Below are 18,571 nucleotides of genomic sequence, written 5' to 3' on the forward strand. Positions count from 1 at the left end.
TTTCTGTTTATTCTTACTTCACTTTAACACTTTTATCTTATAAATCCCGTAATTATCTTTAATGAGTTTAATTAAGAGTTGTATCGTGATTGTTTAGAACTATTTGTACCATCTCTCCCATATTTATTTGTCATTTCGTCCTGTTGAAATTGAAATACTACTGTCGAAGTTTTTGACCTCCAAATTAATTACTTTAACGGTTTACACCGGCCACTACACTTGTTATCACTTTAACAGTTGCACTTATTCACTTGATTCATTTCACTTGTCCCTACAACTCCCTTAATCATTCAGTCCTAAGTCTCAACGGATCTAAGCACGGCAGGTCACTATTGAAACACTCCGTCTTATGGAACAGTTTTAACGGCACCTCTTTGACCTTAGCCGCGGGTTTCGGCTGCGGTTTGTGGTTGACTACGACGGGAACTATTTTCCGACGTCCGATTTGTTCGGCGCCCGCCTCGGCCGCCTCGAGGGCCGTTTCTACGTCGACGAGGGCGTGGTTGCGGCATTCCAGGAGGGCCGCCAGCTGAAAATGTATTAGTACTTCATCATGTCAGCCGATATGCACTGTTGGATATAAACGTTTCATGGTATTTTATAACGATCAAATTCTATGAGCAGGCCCGACAGATATTCTTTTTGGGAGCGAGTTATATGTATAAGTGTGATTATACAGAACAGGGATGTTGCGGATGCGGATTTTTAAAGGCTTACATCCGCGGATGGGGATGCGGATGTCAAGATAGGTACATAAAAAACATCAAATATTACATTTTAGTAATATCTATTTCAAAAAACCGGCCAAGTGCGAGTCGGACTCGCGTTCCAAGGGTTCCGTACATTAAGATCCACTCACGCTTGACTGCTAATTTCTAATAAGTTTTTTGGCTAATGACTAAATTACTTAGCAGTCTAGCACTTACGCCGATGCTAAGAAGTTCCTGTACCACATCCGCATCCGCATTAAATCCGCATCGATTTTATGCGGATGCGGATGTCGAAAATAATGCGGAAGTTCCGCGGTTGCAGATGCGGATGCGGATATTGGCAACATCCCTGATACAGAATACCCACCTTGAGTATCCTCTGCAGCGGCGCGGCGACGCGGGGCGGGGGGTCGCGCAGCTCGTGCGCCAGCGCGGCGGCGGCGGGCGGGAGCTGCGCGCGCAGCAGCCCGAGCGCGGCGAGCGAGCGCGCGATGTCGGCGCCCTCCTCCACGCCCGACGAGCCCGAGTCCGAGCCCGTGGCGAAGCCCCGCTGCTCGAGCGCCCATTCGCTGGAGTATGTGGACATACTTTTTGGGATTTAGTCATATGTACGAGAGGGTTCCGGGGGTTTTCATCATTCGAATCAGGTGTACGGTACTTTATAGGAAACTTTTTTGGAACAAAAACATAACTAGAGTCAGACCGAGAAAAGTCTGCAGCGATTTTGATAGCACACGCAGTGCGAGTGTCATTTTAAACGTCAAACTTCTATGAATTTATGACGTGTAAATAACACTTGCACTGCGTGGGCTATCAAAATCGCTGCAGACTTTTCTTGGTCTAACTCTATTTACTGAAATCGGACAACACGACTCGCGTTTCTTTCCAATGGTCATACATACACAACACACACACACTAGAAAATACTTCCTTGTTTTGAGAAGATGATAAGCTAAATTTTTATATTTTTTATATTCCAATTACTAATATTATCACCATCGTTATATACCATTTTTATATGTATTAAAATTGACAAATTGGATATTTGAAGCAATCAATGTGTCATTTTAGTATCTCAGATATCAAAACCACTACTACTAGGCACTATTAGGTTAAGAGCACAGACCACCTTAACTACTAGACGGAGCATAGGTATAATATAATCAAACTCACGACACAATAGCGCTACCATGTAAATTTAATATGCTAAGCTGTTATAGTATCAATAGTATGTAATAGTATAGATTCTACACTGTAGAATACAATTCAGTTGTGCTGCTCGAATCGTAGCAATTTCCGAATAAAATTGCACGTATGTGTGGTGAGCTTGTGCGCTTTGTAAACGCTTCATAATGCAGTGTTTATAATCTGTAGTAAAGGGTGACTCACTCTTGGTCATTATCCTGAACGGGCGGCGGCGGTGGGCGCGGGTGCTGTAACGGACTCCGCAAGTGCAGAGCGAGCGCGCAGGCGTATGACGTTGATAATCGCGGCGGCCGCATCAAGGCGGATAGGACCACGCCTGAATCCGCGTCCATTACTGACAAATCAAATGAAATCGTTAACATTTAAAAATAAACAAAGAATTAAGGTCGAGATAAAATAACGGCGCCTGTGAAGGACACTCAAATTGAATATATGTATCACAATTGACATCTGACACTGAATTCTGATTCTGATTTAATTGACACTGAAAGTGACGAGCGGATGGTCTAAACCAAGTACAAAATAGTTTGAGCTATCGAGATTTGGACTTTGAATAATCCCGCTACCGGAGGTTGCAGCAGGAGAAGGCTCTCAGCGAGGTGGACCGAGAATAATTACACAGAAAACCGTTTGATGCGGTCACCATTAGAGAAGGCAAGCGTAAATATTTAGTAAGAGAAATATCAGTAATTTATCGGTCTAACATTTCTGAATAAATAAATAAAATACATTTAATTTCTATATAAATTTTTACTTCAAATTCGCTGTCATAATTAAAAAAACAAATTAACGCCATTACTTCGATTTTGTTCGATCGTTTCGATTGCCAAATTGCAAATATTAAGGAAGGAAAATTGCAAGAGTCGTATTTTGTTCTTCATAAAGAACATTTGGCGGTTTTTAAATATAGATGACATACGGACTTCTGGCCGAAGGGTGTGGTATTTTGGCGTTTCCGTGGGAATCTGCCGAATCCTACAGAACAGGTGACGCAGCAAAAATCTGTTGCATCGCCTAAATCATTTTTAGTTTCTGTTATAACTATAATATGTATATTCGTCTGTAAGGTATGTATCTATGGCCTTTATTGCCAGACAATGAATGGTTTTATATTATGTTTTCGCTATACTTACGCGTGGCCTTCATGGCTATCAGAATGGCGACGACGACATAGTGTATGTTGGGCAGCATGGGCCCGTCCGCGAAAAGGAAGCCCCACAGCTGCGGCAGCTCCGCGCGCGGGAACTCGCGCCCGAACAGCAGCCTTAGCCAGCGACTACAAACAATTATTATATTTTTCTACTCCCGTACTTTTATTTGTCATTTAAAGGGTCGTGCACACACCTTTAAAACCCTACCTCATAGTCTAAGACAAGTCTTTAGTCTATTCCCCAAAAAAGAATTTGTGCTTACACGCAGTATCTTTTTGGCGATTTTACGATACTTCGTGTAATGACCACTTAAAAAATATTGAATGAAATACAGTGTTGCCAACCTTATTTTAATTTTTTTTTCCATTCATTGATTCATTCTTTTGCCGCCCGTACCCTCCATTTTTGCTACTTCTTGAATCAAAAATATTTGTTAAATTTACAATTTTATTTCAAAGTAAATGCTTGATCGTAGAAATAGTATTGTATGCAACGTTGTTTAACTGAGTCAAAAAATACTCGTGGCGTCTTTATTAACAATTTTCGGCTTCGCCTCAAATTGTTACTCACTCCACTCGCCTTTTTTGACCTCTCTTAACCAACGGTTGCATAAAATACTATTACGTAACTACCTACATCTAATCCCTCATTAGCACATTCAGTGCCAGCGCGAGCTACGCCCTACGAGCGTAGCCGATAACACGGGAAAAACCGTATGTAGCGAAAAGCGCCTACGAACAGTGAACTCCCCTAGCGAGTCCCTGGCAGTTAATGTGTTAACCCACTATTGTTTTGTCCCACAATCACAAAAAAAATGTTGTAATTTTTTTTACATTGTATGGTTATGACAAAACCTATAAAAACTACTAAATAAGAGGAACTAACTTACATTCCAAACAGCTCCATGGAAATATTACATTGGGCTAAATGCGTGGCTAATTCGTTGTCCAGCGGCGTTAAACATTCTTCTCGCACCTTGTCCAGATATCTTACTACTTCGTTCGGGTTCTGTAATTTAAAATAGCATGAGATATATGAAAGAATGATGATAAAAAAAACGTAAGGAATTGTCCTTTTTGCTTCACATCGAATCAAATATTTACCAGTTTTTATATTTAAAAAAAATCGTTATAGAAAAAAACAGGTGGATAATGGGATCAGCTTATATTATACGCAAGGACTTAAGGGTAAGTATTTAATCTAAGCCAGTAGTATTTCTCAAATTTTGTGAATCGCGAAGCCTCTTCAATGGGGCCCTTTATTAAATTATAAGGGGATCGCGTAATTTTTTTCATGCCCAGGTTGTCACGTCATAAAAACAAATAGGTAGTTGTAAATACTGAATTGTAAACAAGTGTGAAAACTGACGTGGATGACTTTAGAGACAGGCAGACGACCGCAGGACGAAGGCACCACGTCGCCCGTCGTGTAGAACTTCTCCAGACCTTTCATCACCGCGCTGAACATCATGCTGGGAAATTATAACGGATGTTTTTTATAGTTTTTATGGTGACGTAATTTTGTAGAAATATTTTATTGGAGATTTAATAAACACGACGCAAGGCTTCATTTGACCTGTCAATGGATCGGAATAAAATGAGCAAAAATCGTCAAGTCGCAAATCGAGGGTTATATTTCTAGTTTTCGTAAAATCAAGTAGAGAAATATTCAAGCCCAGTTTAGACACAAGTATGTCTCTCACATGTAATTTATATTAAAAAAGGCATTAAGAGTTGAGCGGAATTCTTCCGTATTAACACATATCTATATATATAACTATAGTTAACCCGTACGATTACTTATTACATATTACACTTCGAAATGATTGTTTCTCCTATGTATTTTATTTTCGACACTGTACCTAGTATTTGTGTAATGTGAATACCTGTTCGTCGATTTCATAATAAGTATACTAAAATCTATTTTGAACTTACTAGCTGTCATGCTCCAAATATTCTTCTTCCAGGATGTATCTTAATGTATTGCTGAAAATAAAAAACACCATCATTAAATCCTTATTGCAGCTTTGTAAGTCCTCCATTGTTTAAATTGCTGTTATTTATAATATAACCGCTGAAAATACTACATGTAGAGTTTATAATTGTAAGATTATTAATGTTGTCGTTTTATTTAAAAGATGCCGATAAAATCCGAGATCAAGATTAAGTACTTTATGCAGTACATTCGGCAGTTATTCTTCTTGTGATGTATAAAAGATATGTTTGAACGGTTACCGGTTACGATAGGCACATTTTATTGGTATAATTGGGAGCTCTTACGAGGCTGTGGTTATGAGTGTTATGACATTTGGCTTAGGCGCGCATCAATGATAAATTGCCGTAGTTGAAATTACTTACTCGCAGTGGCGTTACCTGATGTGCAGAAAAACGATAACCTTCATCAAACGTTTCAGCCGCAGTAAACAAAATACGTGATTTGTGGTGAAGAGCCACTATCCAATACACTTCGCATTGCGGTCACGTACGGAACCTGACACGCGGTAATGTATTTCCTATACACAAGCACTAATAATTGCATTTATTACTTTAGCCGTGTTTTTTACCCAGACTATGTCGAAGCCTAAAGAACGGCTGCAATATTATGAAAACAAGTTATTCTCAAACATTTTATTTTTAAAATACATAAATCGACGATAAATACTACTGGTCTTCTAGTTTTTTTTTCCTTTTTCACATTCACAAGCCCATCGGTTAGGGTTGCCAGATCGAAAGGCGCTATTATCGGGAAAAAATATCAATTTTTCGGGATTTTGGGCATTAAGTCGGGAAAATAAACCATTCAAATTAAATTAATTGTATTAAAAACAACGATATTTTACATTATTGGCACTACGTCAGCTGCTCTGCCCAATCTCGCCACGCGCGCCCCGCGCGCGCGCTGACGGGCTCGACGCGGGTCGCTGGTTCGCTCGACGACAGTTCAGAACTTGAAATTATTGTTTTATAGCGTGACTCAGTTGTTTTTCGGGACAATTTTCACTTTGTCGGGAATCGGGAACACATCCTAAAAATCGGGAGAATCCCGCCGAATCCCGACCATCTGGCAACCCTACCATCGGTATATGCCTAAATTGAGGAATAAACAAACTTTACCTTGTCTATTACTTGAAATAGAAGCTTGTAAAACATACGTAAGGTCTCTCGGTGCGTGTGTCCTGTCCCTGTGCAGTTCCAGCAACAGCGGCGCCAGCACCTCGTGCATGCCCTGCCGGTAGCCCACGTAGGCGTGAGAGCGCGCCCAGAAGAATAATACTTGCACCTGCATTGAAAGAACCATGTAGTGTATATGTCACCGTAAAATTGTAAACACTCGTCATATTATAATCTCGCTAGTTACATTATAAACTGACGGTAGGGAGATTATAATTCGACCTAACCTAACCTACGTTAGATTATAAACTAACGGGTTCACAATCTTACGGTGTCATATACATATAAAACTTTTTCTACTCGTCGACTGCAATGCTTGAATTAAGACTTCGTAATATACCAAAGTGAAATCGCATAATTTTTTCACTATGGGACCCCAACTCGACTATAATATTCATTTCGATACAGTATAGTCAACTATAATATTCATTTCGATACAGTTTAGTCAACTATAATATTCATTTCGATACAGTTTAGTCAACTATAATATTCATTTCGATACAGTTTAGTCAACTATAATGAAATTGACCAATCGAAAGCACGGAGCAAGTACCAGGGCCTCATGAGTTACGAGAAGGTGTCGTTGACCAACCGGCCGGGGGCGCGGGGCGCGGGGGCCGGGTCGCGTACGAGTATGAAGGTATCGCGGCTGCTCGCGCATCTTAGCTGTATACTTTTGGTTTTTTTACCTACATATATGATTCTACTACTAGTTTTAAGTATTTTTTTTGTTTGCTCGTAGAAAAAGTATTGTATACAATAGTGATATAATCAAGCTTTTCAATCTCGTACCCTACTTAGGCAACCCAGCAAGCTCTCCATTATATCACGATTGTATAAAATACTATTAAACTCTTGCGTTTTGTACACATAATTAGTTATTTTAACTGGTCGAACGCGATATAATCTCATTATTTTTACCTTATCCGACGTTTCGACTTGCTTTGCTGGACCGTCAGTCATCCGTGACCACGACTGATGCAACCCAATTGAAACGTCGGATAAGGTACTAGAGAAAGGCCTCAATTTTGCCATTCATATTTTTGGCAACAGTATTATGACCTAAAACGAACTCACGGCACCTTTACCATTTTAAGTAAAGTTGTTGGATAGATTGTCCAATAGTTAGGTACAAAATAAATGATTTGATTACATTTTTAGTCAACCAGACTTGTTTTTTTAACGTGTTACGCTTCGATAGAATTACAAGTTTTTTTTATATATCGGTATGTTGTCCCGTCCTGTCCTGGTCTTGTTGACTTACCATCATGTCCTGAACATCTTTATCCCTGAAGTAGAGCTCGTCAGGAAAGGTCCTGACCACGTCTTGCAGTATTAACGCCTTCAGTTCGTTGTCACAGAAATGCTGGTTCCATGCGCTCTGCAACCAATATAAATTCTGTACCTATAGCGTTTTATTTATTCATTTAAACTTTCGCAATATTCATGCTGGCAAGTGTCAAAAGTTTGCGTAGATGGCGCCATCATAGCTTGCCCCTTTTTCTATGAGATTTGGCTTCAGGGCTGGCATCCAGGACATAAAATTCAATTTAAAAAACCAAAAATTTGACACAACTCTAGGGAATGACAGGGCAAGCTATGCTGGCGCCATCTGCTAAATACTTCGACCGGCCAACGCTATTATGATTATCAGACATTATTTTAAGTAAACAAATATATTTTAACAATAGTTCTTCCTGTTGTCCAGTTATTGCATTTTTGCATTTTGAATGTCAAGTCAGAACTGCTATCGCTATTTTATACTTCTACAAGTACAAGGGGCTTACGAAGTTACGAGATAAAAAACCAGTCAAGGGGAAACATTTTCTGTCAGAAATATTATTTTAAAAGGACTTATGAAAGAAAGCGACATTCGTTTTTTGGCAACTACCTTTATTCTAATCAAGAACTAGTAGTCTAATATCACAAATATTTCGATGAGGTAAAACTCGGTCCTAAAGTCCAATTATAATTATGCTTATTCAGGTTTGACATAGTAATATACCTATGAATGTTAGTTATAATTTGATACCACCATTTCTTAATTACCTAATCATTAATTTATCTAAACGATGGCTTAATGATGCATAACAGGCTGGTTCGTCTCGGTAACAGCTTACAATAAACAAACAACTTGTAATAAACAAACATACATTAAAAACAAGTTGTGTGTTGTTCTGATGTTAAGGATACTAGAGCCATAGAGCCTAATTTCAGGTTTTGATTTATATTGGTCAAAACCCAAATGTAGTTTTGGTCGGTATTCAAATTGTAGGCATTTGTTTTGCCTATAATTTTGACTTAGATAAATGAGAACCTAAATCTGTTTATGATCCAAATGCGGGTCTTACTGTTAACAGGGCCCATATTCCTCGTTCTGGGACTTGACAGCTGTCAGGCATAATACTTAAAATAGTACCTAATGGACAATGGTAAATGAGACTTGTAAAAGTAAATATGATATAGGTACCTCATCATTCTGCGACAGAGGGTCGTCCCCTATGACGTTCCGAGGGTCCATCGATAGCTTGGACTTTATGTCATTGTAAAAGTTCCTATGAGTTTTCAGGCTGAAATCAGACACAATAAAAAAGTTACCTAAGTGTTTTTTCATTCAACTTTCGTAGGGCAGAAAAAGTTGTTTGAGTGTGTATTTATGCCATGTCTTTTTCTAGTTTCTTCTGGTGTTAGGCCTCCTTGTGAGAATTGGTGGATCCAATGTATTTGCAGTAAAGTTTACGAATTAGGTATCAGTTAGCAATATGGACAATGGTATTTGTTATTGTAATCTGACACGCTCAAACACGCACTCACGCTAAAGTGGAAATGAGCTGGCCACATCTTGGGGTTGTGCACAAATCACGCGAGGTCTTTTCAGCTACTTTTTGTCCCACCCTTGGTGATATTTGGTGAGGTTTTTGGCTATTTTATACCCCCCTCCCCCAACGTGATCTGTCGTGATTTTTTCGTGACCCACCCCCCTCGCGTGATTTGTGCACAAGCCCTTTACACTGACAAAAGATGGACCAAAATAACCACACAACGTAAATGGCCAACAGAGAAATGGTCGAAAACTAGAAAGACGGTGGCTTTATGATATAAAAAAAGCAACTGCATAAACAAAGGCAAAGACAGGGAAGGCGAGATGAAAAAAAATGTTATACTATTTTTTCTGTGAATAAACGGCTATATTATTACATTTATTACCTGCCAGCAATATCAGCATTTGGTGGTGGCAAGGCATTCAGCAGTATGGCCCACGCCAGGCTCCTTGGCCGCTGGAGCTTATGTTGAACGGCCGCAGCCTTTAGGCACTCTAAACTCCATGCTGGCAATGTCAGACTGTAACAAGATATATAATTTTAAATTTACACTATTTACTAGTTGAGTGATAGACAATGCCTTCAGGTGATTGTGAGCCATCGGAAGTTAACCAAAATGCGAAATTTCCTAATTGAAAATTTTCGGAAACTTGTCATATTTTTGTAGAGCCTTCGAAATTTTCCGTTAGCAAAATGAATGATTTCTTAATTTCCTGAAATTTTTGAATAAAAGTTTCAACTTTTTTTTACCTTTTGCAGGTATTGCCTATTTATATTTGTTTATAGGGCAGATATTAATATTATGTATTATACCTTATCAGCATAGATATATGGCATAACATAAGGATTATAACTTGGTTTGTACCAAAACTACTGTTTAAATTCTCACCTTAAAAAAAACCTTAATTAAATGGCCCACACCCAGCTAGATGATTAATTTAAAAATTCTCAAAATAAATATCCTAAATTGGTCACTTACCAAAAAAGTTTGAGAACCCCTGAAGTACAGGTCAGCGTCCAGTTATGTATTAAACAAAGAAAAACAACTGATAACAAATCTGAGATATAACTTACTCGTAATCCGACACCGTATTGTTACTCGGCGACTGCGAACCGTCACCATTTTTGTGATCCTAAAGCAAAACAAACATCACATTAACATAAATAATAACAATAAATACTGTAATTATCAGTGGGTCGACCTTACCATCATTCGTCCGGTATTTAGAACATTTTCACTTCCATGAATATATGTAATTGGTAAGTTAACTTTGCTCCAAGTCGAGAGGCAAGGTTGTACAAATAACTTAATTTTTCAAATATCCCTTTCGTATCTTTGTAAATAATTAAAAATTTGTTACTCTTTCGTACATTAACATTTGATTTAACTCTTGCCTGACATTTTGCTTGAGTGACAATTTGTCAAGTTGACATGACACTCATGACAGCAACTACAACTAGTGATGTGATAATTATAATAAACAAACAATGCTATTCAGTTATCGAATCGTATATGCATAATCGTTTGTTATAAAGTGGAGTCCAGACGAGACAATTTTTCGCCAATCTGATGAAATTGTCCGATCGAATCGGGCCATGCGGACGCAAACGCCAATTTGATTCCCCGATCAAATCAGCAGGTGCGGACACAAACATGCCAATTTTCGAAGTTAGTATCTATGGAATGCAAATTGGTGATTAAATTGTATACGTGTGGACGCTAGATGAGATTGGCGCCAGTTATTTTCCTGATGAAATCGGTCGATTTGCCCAGCTCGTCTGGATACGGCTTAAGTTGTAAGTATTTCACGGTAACAGAAAGTCTGTGCGGAAAAAGAAGAGTCGTGGAATGTGTGGGGCCCAATACATTCCACCACTCTTCTCTTTGCCCACAGATTTTTAAGGGCCCTCCACACTCGTGCGTGTGTGGAGTCGATTTTCACAGACAGCGAAATCGACTCCACACTCGCGTTCGAGGCTTCGCGCCGTAGTTTACGCACATAGTCTGGAGGGGCTTTACGTGCCAATGCAGTGCATGAAAAAATAGGTACATAACATAAGTAAGACGAAAATGCAATCACGTAATAAACCAGCAATTGGTATACATAATTTAATAAGGCTTAATTTTCTGTAAATCAACGGGAATCTTTAACATTAAAAGGTTCTACAAAACTCATCAATTGCACATGCAACTTTTTATACAATTGCGGCATTTGATCAGTCGATTAAACTTCTTGCACGTCAATAGTCAGCAATGTATTGCGATTGCACCGCTAACTCTCTTCTTGTTTGAGTAGTAGGTATCTCTGGGAAAACGCGCATTTGATATGGAAAGAAATGCAGTTCCAACGCTTAAATTTACAAGTGGAAGTCTCTTTCTAACACATAGGATTCCAGACTAACAATGAAAAATATAAAATTTCACATATAAAATATTTTTTTTGCAAGACGATTGGAGCCCATAACATATGGAGGTTATAGCTGGTCAAGCAGATCTTGTCAGTAGAAAAAGGCGGCAAATTTGAAAAATGTAGGCGCGAAGGGATATCGTCCCATAGAAAATTTGAATTTCGCGCCTTTTTTTACTGACAAGATTTGGTTGACCGCTATATTTATTATATAAATTATGAAACGTAACATTTACATTGTTTTATTTTCATCTAAATTAAAGTTAAAATCATCTTTAATAGAAAAAAACCGACTTCTCTAACTACTAGCCTGGACCCACTTAACGGCGCTTATACTTTATTTGGTAATATGTATACATTTTATGGTAATCATAGTGGTTTGTTTAGTTTAGGTATCATAGTGGTTTTCCGGATCAAGGTCCGGGTCCGTGTCCGGATCCGGGTCCGAGTCCGAGTACGGGTCCGAGTCCGAGTATGGGTCCGAGTCCGGAGTCCGGAGTCCGGGGCCCAGTACAAGTCAAAATCGAAATTCAGAATCACAAAACGTGTACTATGCGTCGTTGAAGAGTTCTGTTCTGATCATCATCAGCAGTTCCGCTTCATCAAATGCCACAGTTTGTAATGTAAATGCTTGATTTTCTGATGAAAATATATAAAATTCTATACGTATGCCTTTAACATTTGAGGAGTTCCCTCGATTCCTCATGGATCCCATGTTCAGGACTTGAGATTGACATAAATGTGCCTAAAAACCTAACTTGCTTAACAAACATAACGAAAAGGACAAATCGCCAAATGCGAGCTATGCGTCGTTGAAGAGTTCCGTTATAATCATCATCAGCAGTTCCACTGCATCAAATGCGACAGTTTTTAATGAAAATGCTTAATTTTTTGATGAAAATACAAAAATCTTAAAGGCATGCATCTTTAAGATTTGAGGAGTTCCCTCGATTCCTCATGGATCCCATCATCAGAACTCGAGCTTGACAAAAATGTGGCTTAAAAACTTAACTTGCTTAACAAACATAACGAAGAGGACAAATCGTCAAACGTGTACTATGCGTCGTTGAAGAGTTCCGTTCTGATCATCATCAACAGTTCCACTTCATCAAATGTCACTTTTTTTTAAATGTATATGCTTGATTTGTTGATAAAAACACAAAAATCACTATATGTATGCCTTTAAGATTTGAGGAGTTCCCTCGATTACTCATGGATCCCATCATCAGAACTGGGTTTTGACAAAAACGGGACCAATCTGTATGCATATACATATAATCAAAAAAAAAATTTCAAAATCGGTCCAGTAATGACGGAGATATGGAGTAACAAACATAAAAAAAAAAAAAAAAAAAACATACAACCGAATTCATAACCTCCTCCTTTTATAGTTAGGGAGGCGAGGTAGCTAAATGGCGTAATTCAACGGCGCCGTCGAGACCTATCAAAATCGAAAGATAAAATAATTTGGAAAAGAAAAGCTCGTATGGCAAAAACCATTTTAGCGGTGGGTTTGGCGTGTACGGTTTTTCAAAAATGTTAAAAAAAACAGTTACTTGGGCATTCTCGAGCGCGTCAGATATTCATACTACGTATGCCCCGAGTGCCTCTGATAACAACGGTATACTAATCTGCCGGTTTGCGTGGTGGGGGTAGGCATATAAAGTAGTCAAAAATGCAAAAAAAAAAAATTTACTCGAGCGCGTCAGATTTTCGGAAGGAGTGTTAAGTAGGCCCCAAGGAAGCTTCCTTTAAAAAAACTGACGATTTCGGCGTGACGATAAGTTACGATGAATTTTTGAAAATGCAAAAAAAAAAGTTTTTTTGAAATACTCGAGCGCGTCAGATTTTCATAGGGGAGGTTTATCTCGGTATCCTGAAAGCATATTTTTTTAATCTGACAAAAATGTTGGTGGGTTCTCTTAATCTGACCGGGAGTTTGAGTTTTTATGATGCTTCAAGTCAAAAAGTTTTAACTTTGGACAAAAATGTAAAGAGACCTTTTTTGTGTAAAATAAAATTACCTTTTTTGTTTATTTAAACTTTTTTTTGTAAACTGTATCGTTCGCGACTTATATGCCGCAACGCGTTCTTAGGAAGACGAAATGGCTCCTCCACACTTCCGGTCATGCGGAAACCGGCAGATTTTGTATTTTTAGTAAGTTTTAGATTATATTCTTCAAAATAAAAAAATAAAAAATCGCGCTCGAGAATGCCGGATTAACGTTTTTTTTTTACAAGTTCGCGACCCTATAACTCGGCGGCGTCAAGGACTTATCGTCAGATTAGTTAAATTTAGTCTTTAAACACTAAAATCAACCCCCAATATCTTAATCTGACGCGCTCGAGTATTTCAGACTATCCATTTTTTTTTACTAATCTGATCGTCTATCCTAGGCGCGCGTCACTACATATAGAGCTAAATACTTTACAAGGTTGTTCTATTAGGTCTAAGGTATCTCTCATATCTTAAACTGCCACGCTCGAGTATTGCCGAAAATTCTCCTATTCGCCTCCCTAACTATTAGATTTGGAAGTCGGTTAAAAACAGAAGAAATGCATAGTGCAATCTAAGACTGGTGCGTAGGTAAATATCGATAAAAAGTTCGATTTTTTAGCTAATTGTTCAAACCAATTTATCAGTAAATAAGAACGATAAAACTATATATACTCATCCTTTTCTTTTCGGTGCTAGTACTAGTGTAAGACAAAGATAGTATGATTCTCTCTGTCTATGTTTGAAATGAGACAGTCCTTTGACAAACTATATATTAAAATAAGTATATCAAAATTAACAACAATTGGATTTTACACTTAGCCAAATAATTGCTGCAAAAATGGCGGACGCGGCACAGGTTGTAGGTATGCCCAGCCACGGCTGATGCCAATTTGTCTCCAGGATATCGGAAATTGTAACGAATGTACAAGAAATATAATGACTAGAAGGTCAAAAATAAACGAGAAATTGGCAACAGTTTATAATAATTCCGTTTGTACTTGTAAAAAGTACGTGTAAAAAATGCATACGGCTATGACAATATTTCGCAGAACAAAAAGGAGAAAAAAACAGCATCCATAAGTCTTCACAAAGTTGTCTTGGCGTCTCCGCCCAAAGATGGCCAACACTAGTTGCATTACAAAGACATAACAAAACGCAGATTTTTGTTCTCTTATTTAATTACATCCTAAAATGTCATAGTTTGTAACAGAAAATGGAAATAATTAAAAAAGTAGGATATTTACTTATGAATTAGATTTATTAAATTATTTATAAAGACTTATGATGGAGCTATTATTTTATTCAGCGTTTTGTTCGCACGGCATCCAAACTACGTAACAAAGATCTATGCATGGCTATGGATCTCTTTCTCTCTATACGTATTTAGTTAACGAACGCGCTTTACGGAATTTTGTGATATATGCCGCCGAGATATCAATCTGTTTCTTTTATTTTTATTTTAGTCGTTAATGAAATGTTTCCAATGTGATGCCCGTTCTTTCGATCTCAGTCTCTAAGCTGGATAGGGGCGAATTAACCGTTACGATGGTTCCTTGCCGTGCGACATCGCAAGCGCCTTCGGAACTTCGATGACCGTCTGCGACATCGCGAGCCATGATCGCGAACCTGCCGCTGTTGTTCGCCAACGGCAACCCGACGGGGCTGTCGACGGTGACGGCAGGGGAGCTGGAGCGGTTCATCACATTCATGGTGGCGTGTTCGTGGGGTCGGGACACGGCGAAGGACATCCGCCAGCCGCCGTGGTGGCCCGCGGACGTTGCGTTCTCGCACCCGTTCGTGCGGCCGGCCGTCGTGCCTGACGACTGGGAGGGCAGGCTGAAGAACCTGGTGAAACGATGCTACGACTACCACAAGAGTGCGTTCCTGCTGGTGTTCTCCGCGCAGCTGGCGCGCTACCCGCGTCGCCGCCTGCGGTACGTGGACAACCGCGACCGCACCACGTCGCTGTACTACCGGCCCAACGGCCGCCTGCTCGTCACCTTCCGCAACGAGAACATGTTCTACGACCGCCCGAAGAAGCTCGACTCTGCCGAGCCTCAGATCAAATCCGATATCTATCTCTGTGATAATTGTGACAGTCATTTTGACAATGTTGAGATATTGAGAGCACATGAGAGACTCTGCAATAATGAGGAGGTGCCGACTAGTTCTGAACCCACCAGAAGGCTTCCAGAATTTCTTTCCGCCCTAAAACTCAAACCACAGGGTGAGAAGTTAGAATCTACATCCAGAGATGTGGACGGGGACAGCCGTCAGAGAAATGCCAGATCAGCCGCAAACATTGACCGGGGACCTCCATATCCGTTTTCCTCCTTAGCCTACTTGAAAAATGCGAAAACAAATGTGAACCTAGACAAAAGCTACTCAAGAGAGAGGATTGAACGATACTGCTGCACATCCACACCATTGAACAACAAGCCGTCAGCTCTAAAGAGCAAAAACCAACAGTTTCCAGTCAGGTACAGACGGCCAATAGACTATTGGCAGAGGCGGCACATTTTTCCCTACCAGCGAAACAAGGACGTACTCGATCTGAAAGGACAGCTACTGCTATTGAAATGTAGGCCGATCAGCGTAAATGTTGACAGGATGTCACTCAAGAGCATGAACGAGTATATCGACAATCTCCGGAAGGAGGCAGAGAGCAAAAAGGCTCAAACTGAGGACAAGGATATAGTGTTTGTGGACGGAGATGATCAGCCTACAGATCCGCTGAAGCGTGATGAGTGTGAAGTTATTGATTTGTGTTCGGACGATGAGTCGCCGGTGAATGAGAATGTAGATCCGCGCGCGGGCGTGGCGTGCGTGGTTCGCGGCGGGGCAGTGCTCCGGCGCACGGCGGCGACTGCGGCGCCCCTGGTACTGCCCGCGGCGCCGTGCGGCGCTCGCCAGCGCCCGCTGCCGCTCACTCTGCCAGCAGTCTTGAGCCCAACGCACCCACACCCACATCCTGTCATTCTCATCGCGCACACGCTCAACAACATACAGACAATTTCTATCGATTGACTCATGTAATCGTTTATCCATAGTAGGTATAATTGCTATTATTTATTTCTTCATAATTAAATTAAATAATGAACTGTGGCCATTTTCATTTCAGAAATCACAGCTATTTATTTTATTTATTCATATTTTAAATAAATAAATAAATAGGGATTTATAGTTTGGCAAATAAATCAAAATCTCTTGGTCCCTAGTGAGTAGTGACCTAAGTAAGACTGACACTATAGTTCGTTTTTTTTAGCATTAGAAATAAGGTAAACAATTTTGATGTGTCTTTTAATTGAAAAACACATTTTAAAAATAAGTTACGGCAAGTATGTAACAATTATTATGAATCTAATACGATCATTTATATTCTTCTGCTTTGATAAGTAATAGTTTTTGATTTTTAAAAAGCGTTTTTCAATTAAAAGACATGTCAAGCTCGCTTACCTTCTTGCAAGTTCTTTCTATTGCTAAAAAAACGAACTGTAATATGAGCCATATCTGCATCGTAGCTAGGTAAATGCTGAACAGCTGCACAAAATATATATCTGCTAGAATAGATTCATCAATGTTATCCAGGTACTTATTCCCGGGGAGAGGGGATTGGTATCATCCAAAGTAAATCATTTGGAGAATACATAAGTCAATAATAATTTGTTGATTTCACTCAGATTAATGTCAATGGGACCTAGTTGGTCACAGCTTTAGCAGGTAATGCTAAAACTTAATAGAGTCAAAGAAGTCACCTGTTACGGCGACAAGGCGTCAAGTCGCGCCTATCTGCCTCTTCACGCGCCTGTCGCGGTAAGTTATGCTAGATGTGCTGGTGTGGTTAACAATTATGGCGGGAAAAGGTAAACACCTGGACCTGGATACTCGTACTTTGTTCTTGTTGATCAGCATAAAGTCTAGTAAGTGATGATAAGTGATCGAAGCGATGTCTAGGTGAAAGGGAGAGAAATCTTTGTTACAATAAAATTTGTCGTAGAAGACGAGGTAAAGCTGTCCAAGCGATATAAGGTAAGAAAAAGAAACACATTAGGAATTCGAAAAATTTATTGCATTTTTAAGAGCCGTGAGCCGTCCTCCGACTGCTTTGCTCACACTGCTCACTTCACCTCAGTGGATCTCTCAACAAGATGGCGGGCGAATATACGTAGCGTTAATGAAGTAATATTTTTGAGTTTAGGTGAGTAAAATCTAATCATTTTGATATAAAACTGAATCTCTACAAGGTCTAGCAAAAATAATATCCACCTTGCGACGGCATGACGTAAGTATAATGATTGATTCTAAAATCCTTCTTAATAACATATGAACTCATAGGCAGTTCAACAAAATGGCGTCAAACATCAGTGACTCACTCAGCCGACGTGTGGCGCGCGCGTCGATCCTTTTTTACACTATTGGAAACAGCGCAGTATTATCCTCGTGTTCCATATTTAGAAACGTTGCATTTATTTTAAACTTTAATTCAACTGCGAAGGATTCTTATTGTTTTGAAACCATAGCAGTTTTTCATACCAAATTCATAAAAGCATAGGGAATTTTTAAAGTAGAATTTTCTTCATCTACATACAAGCCTGATATGTAGGTACCTACGCAAGATATCTACCTTGATTGAAACTATCGTTAGAATTAGAATGTCATTTTTCGAAAGCGGGTTGAATAGTTGAAATTGGACCTTAATACCTTGAGAATAAAGACAATGCGAAATTGACCCGTTGTACCTGCATCTGCCGTATCACGTGCAATAACACGGGTATTGTCATTTGATATTCGAATACTTGGAATATTTACAAGCAAAGGGCTGTTAATATGTCAAATTCATAGTGATTTAATTCTCTTTGGTCAAATTCTTACATATTTCATTCATATAAATTTTCTATCGTTTTCCTCAAATTATAGAAGATTTTTAAAAAGTCGGTTCTTCTCCAGAACAAAATATTGCTTATAACTTTTCAGATTATTTATATTAGAAAATAATCAGTTCGTTCTGCAACTCTTCTATTATATAAATCCGTGGCAATATAATCGATAATCTCTTCATCGTCATCGGAATATAATAATAAATCATTTATCATAGTTCCGTCGTA

The 18,571-nt window shown here is 39.2% G+C and overlaps 2 protein-coding genes across 2 annotated transcripts; one reads left to right on the forward strand and one right to left on the reverse strand.

The window, feature by feature from the left end:
• Positions 1–261: 261 nt before the first annotated feature.
• Positions 262–10,319, reverse strand: LOC134649896 (TBC1 domain family member 5). Its single transcript, XM_063504728.1, has 13 exons — positions 10,267–10,319; positions 10,134–10,192; positions 9,445–9,579; positions 8,708–8,807; positions 7,502–7,618; positions 6,219–6,346; positions 5,002–5,052; positions 4,436–4,538; positions 3,957–4,075; positions 3,050–3,192; positions 2,100–2,250; positions 1,078–1,297; positions 262–529 (listed from the first exon to the last, which is right to left on the reverse strand). Exons 1-13 carry the CDS (start codon positions 10,270–10,272, stop codon positions 287–289), a joined length of 1,575 nt encoding a protein of 524 aa, XP_063360798.1. The 5' UTR covers positions 10,273–10,319; the 3' UTR covers positions 262–286.
• Positions 10,320–14,794: 4,475 nt separating this feature from the next.
• On the forward strand, positions 14,795–16,567 carry LOC134649516 (uncharacterized). The gene has a single exon (XM_063504275.1). The coding sequence runs from the start codon at positions 15,081–15,083 to the stop codon at positions 16,491–16,493; it is 1,413 nt and encodes a 470-aa protein (XP_063360345.1). The 5' UTR covers positions 14,795–15,080; the 3' UTR covers positions 16,494–16,567.
• The last annotated feature ends 2,004 nt before the right edge of the window (positions 16,568–18,571 follow it).

This window comes from Cydia amplana, chromosome 7 (genome assembly GCF_948474715.1).
Source record: "Cydia amplana chromosome 7, ilCydAmpl1.1, whole genome shotgun sequence".
Classification (NCBI taxonomy): domain Eukaryota; kingdom Metazoa; phylum Arthropoda; class Insecta; order Lepidoptera; family Tortricidae; genus Cydia; species Cydia amplana.

What these genes read in the sequence shown, in the direction of transcription:
- LOC134649516 (XM_063504275.1), top strand. Translation starts at nt 15,081, where the DNA reads ATGATCGCGAACCTGCCGCTGTTGTTCGCCAACGGCAACCCGACGGGG.
- LOC134649896 (XM_063504728.1), bottom strand. An exon ending in CTCTGTCGCAGAATGATGAG is followed by an intron (nt 7,619 to 8,707) that starts GTACCTATATCA and finishes TATTGGTTGCAG; the next exon opens with AGCGCATGGAACCAGCATTT. An exon ending in AAGATGTTCAGGACATGATG is followed by an intron (nt 6,347 to 7,501) that starts GTAAGTCAACAA and finishes CTTTCAATGCAG; the next exon opens with GTGCAAGTATTATTCTTCTG.